At 32.2% G+C, this 6,962-nt stretch overlaps 1 protein-coding gene across 1 annotated transcript in view; it reads left to right on the forward strand.

Moving 5' to 3' along the window:
- The first annotated feature begins 5,549 nt into the window (after positions 1–5,549).
- LOC122264531 (organic cation transporter protein) overlaps positions 5,550–6,962 on the forward strand; it is a 29,093-nt gene continuing 27,680 nt past the window's right edge. Inside the window, 1 exon segment of the mRNA XM_086532767.1 lies at positions 5,550–5,740. Within this exon segment, the coding sequence (XP_086388893.1) occupies positions 5,600–5,740 (141 nt within the window). The 5' untranslated portion in view covers positions 5,550–5,599.

A 6,962-nucleotide genomic window follows, 5' to 3' on the forward strand; every position in this document is an offset into this window, starting at 1 on the left:
GGTTTCCATGCTGCCCTTTTTCCCAAAATCTCTCCCGGAAAAATTTAAAAACAGGGGCCCTTTGCATTTTTCTTTGTGCTTTTATTTTTTTTTTCTTTCTGAGTTTTTTATTTGGGCCGGTTCTTTTCATACCCCAGTTCTAAGGGGGTTTTTTCTTGACCCAAAATTTTTTAGGGGTTGGGGTTTCCATTTGGAAGAAACTCTTTAATCTAATATTTTAATTGACAAGAATGACATCAACTTCTTGAAGAATCTCTCGTTGGGTTTTTAGTGTGTTACTTTGGGTTTTTACTTTTTAAAACTTTTAAAGTTTCAAAATGCCCTTTTAAGGCCTTAGAATATGCCCCATACAGATTTTTTCCCATTTTAAAAACCGTAGCAGATTTTAGGTCCCTTTAAAAATTTTTTTTTCTTTCAAAAAAGTTCAAAAAAAAACCCTTTTTTACTGGGGAATGTCCCCTCCCAAAAACGTTTTCCAAATTGGATTTTGCCCTTAGATTTAAAGGGGGGAAAATTAAAAAAAAAAAAAAAAAAAACAAAAAAAAAAAGAAAAATAACTAGCTCGGGGGGAATATGGGGAAATTTCTGTAGTTTTTTTAAAAAATTTAAAAAATTTTCCTTTAATTTTAACGGAAAGCAGAGCGATTTTGTTATTATTTTGGTTTTACTTTCACCCTAGAATTTTTTTGTTTTTCCAATTACCAAAAATTAGGTTTTTTAAATGCCATTTTTTTTTTTTTCTCCATCGATTTTCTATGAGTGGAAAAAACTCGAGTTCTGCTGCAATAGAGAAAAAGACCGCTAAATTTGTTATTTTAAGCGCAAATGTACTTTTTTCCTGAAAAACCCCAGATAGTTTTTTTTCTGTCATATCTGGGATTTTAAAAATAATCACATGTGCTATATTTTTTTTTTTCATATGTACAATATTTGCAAAGTTTGTAAAATTGGGGTTTTGTTATATTAAATTAGGGAAAATTTAATACAGTTATAAAAAACTATTTATGAAATTAGATATTGAATATATCCCATAAAAAATCCCAAACCCCAAAAACACCACACAAAACCCCACACACACCCAACACACACCCCAAAACACGAACATTACACACACACAAAACACCCCCACCACACACAAACACACACACACACACCCCACACACCACCCCCACATTTTATATTTATATATTAAAATATATTTATTTTTATTTATAATTTTTTATTTATTTTTATATAAAATAAAATATACTTTTTTTAAATCTAATATTTTTTCCCCCTGCCATTTTAATTAATATGTCCCAACGTAAGCTTTTAAATTTTAATAAAATTTTTTATTAAAATATATATATATATTTTATATATATATATTTTGGTTTTTTCATTATATTTTTTTTTTTTTGTTTTTTCGGTATGTTATCCGTTTTGCTTGTGATATGAATATCTTATTTACAAATGTTGTTTTTAAATATGTTTTGGTAAAAAGTATATTTGTTTTTTTTGCTTTGTATATATGTTTTCTGGTATGTCCCAGAAAAATCATATATGTATATGAAGGGTATGTCTATATTGAATATTGTATGCATAAAATGTATTTATTATCTGAATAAAATTTTTGTTTCATATATAACCTCTCTCTTTCCTCTTTCCCCCCTCCCCCCCTTCTCGCTTGTTGTAATTCTCTCTCTCTCTTATCTCTCCCCCCCCCCCCCCCACCCCTCCCCCAACACCCCCCCCCCCCCCCCACCACCACCCCCCACCCCCCCCCCCCCCCCCCCCCCCCCCCCCCACCTCTCTCTCTCTCTCTCTCTTTTCTCCTCTTCTCTTACTCTCTCTCTCTATTCTCTCTTCCCCCTCCCCCACCCCCCCCTCTCTTCTCTCCTCTCTCCCCTTCTCCCCCTCTTATATATTTATAATATTATATAAAAATATATATATATTTATTGTATATATATATTTTTTATATATATTTTTAAAAAAAATTTAATATATTATATTAAGCGGTCATTATCAAATGGATGTATTTGTGTTTCGGGTTACCCCGTCTTCATACATACTACAAAAAAGCTTACAAAAACCAATATTACCCTCGTAACCCAAAACCTTTTAATTACATTCTTTGTTGCTAAAATTTTGTCTATTTATACCATTTTTCTTTTTATTAAATATATAATATAATAATCTTTTAAAACTTTTTATATTTTACTATATACATATGTATTTTACATTACCAATATTTATTTTAATTTAAAATATATATTTATATATAATATATATTTTTATATCCCAAAATTATATTTTATATATAATATATATATATAAAATTATATATATTTTTATTTATTTTTCCCTATTGTATATATTTTCCACACATTACAACACATAATGTTTGACATATGAGTAACAAATGTATGATCAGCTATCCGTCAGAAAAAGACAAAGAAATAAACCCTTTGGGAAAAATCAATAGTTGCTCCGTGCTTTCCACTAGCAAAAATAGTTTCAGAAAATGTAGGTTAGTTGAACAGATAACTGGTTGAAATTTAATAAAACATACCCCTCTAAAAATGTTTCTATTATTTGTGAATTTGTGTTGGAAAATAAAAAACTTTGATGTAAAGAAGGATGAATTGTAAAGAAAATTTCTAATATAAAATTATGTAATTAATGTATTAATCAAAGTCGTGTGTTTTCAAAGACAGGAAAAAACCGAAAATGCTGATTTATATAATAAATTTTAATATTATATATATATATTATATATCATAAAATATTATATATATATTTATTTAATTATCATTATATAATTTTAAAATTTATTAATCTAATTTCGTTCACTACTTGTAGTCCCGCCTGTATTGTATTTGCTTAAAAGGGTTCGACTATGACATAATTTAGTCTTTTTCATGTTCATTTTAAGGCGTCTCAGACTTTCCCTATTAAAATCGCCCTTTGCATTGTAATTATCTGTGATTGCCGAAAAAAACAATGTCATCTTTAATCTTAGATTGTTTAAATGTCTTCCCTTTTCAATCCACACCCACACACACACACACCACACCCACACAACACACCACACACAACCAACTATTATATAAATTATTATTTTAATATATTTATATACATATTTGTAGAGAGGGAGAGGAGGAGAGAGGAGGGAGAGAGAGAGAGGGACGGGGCGAGAGTGAAGAGGAGAGGAGGAGAGAGGGAGGGAGAGAGAGAGAGGGGAGAGAGGAGGGGGAGGGTGGAGAGAGGGAGAAAATGGAGGGGAATGCAGAGCAAAGAAATCGATCAGGGTCATAGGAGACGCTGCCAGCAAGCTTGCAATTGCACCAGTCACAAGAAAAAAACCGAAATAAATTAAATTTCAAGGTATTTGTGATTGTTCACAATACTAAAAGTTCCTTTCATAAAGGGTAGTTTTAAATTTAAAAAGGGGGAGTGGAGAGAGAGAGAGAGGGGAGAGGGGGAGAGAGAAAGGAGAGAGGAAGAGAGAGAAGAGAGGAGAGGGAGCGGAGGAGAGGAGGGGGAGAGAAAAGAGCTGGGAGGGGGGGAAGAGTGGGGGTCGAGAGAGGGGAGGGAGTGACGGTGGAAAGTTTTTTGTGAGAGAGGGGAGAGAAAGGAGAGAGAGAGAGAGAAAAGAGAGAGAAAGATAGAAAAAAAAGATGATAGGATAGACAGATAGTAGATAGATAGAAAAGAAAAGGAAAAAGGAAACAAGCTAATCACGGCCATGCCGGGTGCTTCACATTTAAAGTCAGCCTTTGTTGCCCCCGCTCATAAACAGCGCCACTGTATCAATGCCTCGTTCCCCGAAAAATGCGGGGTATTGAACGATGTTGCAAAAAAATTTATGCTGTTGGGAGTTTTAATAGAACAAATATTCTTGGAAATCCCCTTGTTGATCTCTCTCTATTATTAATCAATCTTTTGCGGGTTATCTTTTTCCCCGCTTTATGTGGATGAAATTAGTATCTTTAATGATTTGACATTTTTTTAGACCATAATCTGTCATTTAGTCATTTAGTCTCCATACAGTATACATATACAGTGTAAATATCACAAATTTGTGGAAAGAAGTAAAAAAGTTTGGTGGCTTTTGTAACATTTTTATTGTAGTGAAGAAAAAAAAGTATTTACAAAAATTTTAAAAAAACTTAAAAATCTTGCTAATGGCCAAAAACCCCCCTGTTGGAAAAGTATTATTTTCATAGTTAACTTATCATCATCATTGGTATCATTATTTCCCCATTTTGTTTTCATTATTTCTTATTATCATTTTTTTTTTATCACGGAAAAATTTATTACATTGTTAAATGCTTGGTTTTTTTGAACCCCTGGTTTGTGGACCTTTAAAATTTTTCGATGCAAATGTCGAAAGTCTCAGTTTTGATATTCCTAACATTTTTGCTTGTAATAATTTTCCCTTTGGGAATTTTTATTCATAGATAAACGTATGTATAAGTAAATGAATACAAACACTAAATAGCGGCAACACAACCTGCCAACTTGTGAGATGGAAAATATGTAATCACAATTGCTAAAAATGAACAAATAACAATTTAAACACGTTACTTTTGGTTTAAACAATTCTCTTTCCCTTCCTTCTCTTTTCCCCCCCCCTCCCCCCCCCCCCCCCCCCCCCCTCTTCTCATCTCTCTTCTTCTTTTCTCTCTTTTTTTTGTTCGTTTCTGTTTTTCAAAGAAAATTTTCCCAAAGTGTTTTTCTTTCCTTTGACTCCAGTTGACTTCTTGTAAGAGAGAAACCACTTCGCACCTTACGCTATGGCTGTAAATTCTTGCCTAAAAACAAAGATGATAATATTAATTTCCAATAAAATATTAAATGTAACCTCCATTATCGTGTGCCATATCTTTTCGTTTGAATTTTTCTAGCACAAATACTTAGTTTATGTTAAAGTGGTACAAAAAAACCCGTTGGGAATTTGGGATAACATTAGTAACCATTTTTCGAATAATTGTATGCGGCAGAATCTAAAACTTTTTTAAAGGGCATAGTAATCAAAATAAATAAATATTCCCATATATGATCTTAATATATAGATACGTAGATTGATAGGTGTGTTACCAGATAGATTGACTGTTGCATATATTAGAAAGAATCTTAAGTAGGTGATACCGGGAATATGCAATGGTTTTTCTTTTACTGTATATATATATATTTATTATATTATATTTTTTAAAATTAAAATTTTAAAATAATATTTATTTTTATATATATTGTTATAATTGATTATATTATCTATATAATATTATATATTTTTAATATACTACATATATATAATATTTAAATATATATTTAAAAAATTTATATATTTTAAATTTAAATTTTTACAAAAACCCCTTAGTCTCGGGGGCTACTATTTCTTGAATTATCGAAAATATTTTTTATTAATACTACCTTTACCATCATTACTAACGTGTTTTTTTTTTTTTTTTTTTTTTTTTTTTTTTTTAATTTCCAATTATAAATTCTCTATTCTTCTGCCGGTCCCACAAAAGCTAAAATAAGAAGAAAAAGAAGAGAGAAAAAGAAGAAGAAGAAGAAGAAGAAACAAAAAGGAGCAGAAGAAGCGCAGAACATGGAGAGAACAAACGAAGATCAGGAGGAGACGAGAAGAAGGAAAAGAATGAGGAGTTTCAGACCGGACGGAAGCGAAGGAAGCCGCCCCGAGCTAGACGCTTTGCTGCGATGGGCGGACCAGCGCTGCCCTTCCGGGGCTGTGGTGTGGGCGTGGCTGGGTCGCCGGTGTTGTCGCTCACGCCTGCGTTATTGACGTTCATCCTCTGGTCTTGCGCCGAATACTGCGCCCCCGAAACACCCCGTGCAATCTCGAGCCATGAGTGGAGGAACCTGACGCTGCCCAGGTTGTATATTATGATAGCAGACCAATTATACATAAACCGCAATACACACTTTGGACACGACACGTAATGCACGTAACCTCACCCCAAGCTTAAACCTGCCAAAGCCCGAAAAAGAAAGTACAAGGGCACACGCTTTACACACTCCCCGCCACGTAAGCAGCCCAGAGCACACGTTTCACATATCACACGCCCCCAACACACTGCACGAACGTAACCCCACGCACAAGCCCCAACGGACTTACCCTACACAAACTTGGGTAAGAATTTTAAATTTTTTTCCCTAAAATACAAAGGTTTTTTTTAAAATCTGTTAAAATTTGCATAATTTAAATCAATAGGATTTCATTTGATTTTGTTTGATAGGGAATTGCAATTTCATTTTAAAAAATATTTTATAAACTAAAATTTGATTTTCTCTTATTGGGGTAGCAGGTTCCGATCTGAGTCCCGTATTTTTTAAATTGTTTTTTTAAAAGATTTTTTTAACACAGTTGCGTTTTCCCACAATTTTATGGCTGTAGATTGGATGTTTCCCCCGAAAAATTTGTAATGAAAACACTTGTTTTTAATTGCATTTTAAATTTGGTTTTTTATCGTTATAATTTTTTAAAAATTTTGGGCGGAACTAAAACTTTGCAATGCAATTTGGCAATAAAGTTTTTTAGTCTTTAAACAATGTTAATGATGTTAGATTTTAAAAAAACGAATCTTTGTTGTGTCTTATGAATTTGATTATAAGATGATCAGGGGTTTTTAAAGATAATTAAGTTTTAAGAGTCATATGAAGAAATGTGAATATCGGGTATAAAAATAGGGGTATTTTATATCTTGGTTATAAATATTCTTTAAAAAGTGATAGGATGGGCTAATTTTAGATCCTAAGCTGTTTAAAAAATTTAGAAAGGGGGGACCCCTGTTAGGGGTTACCCGATTGTTGTTTTTGTTGTTTAAATTAATCAGTTTAAACTATTTTAAAAACGCGATTAAGGGGGAAAATTTTTTTAAAACAAAGTTTACTTTGGGCCCCCATAAAGTTGCAGAGATTTGTACAATTTTTTTTTTTTCAAGAAAAATTTA

The sequence above is a fragment of the Penaeus japonicus genome, unplaced genomic scaffold (genome assembly GCF_977035675.1).
Source record: "Penaeus japonicus unplaced genomic scaffold, GWHDUDI00000001_assembly GWHDUDI00000037, whole genome shotgun sequence".
Taxonomy (NCBI): domain Eukaryota; kingdom Metazoa; phylum Arthropoda; class Malacostraca; order Decapoda; family Penaeidae; genus Penaeus; species Penaeus japonicus.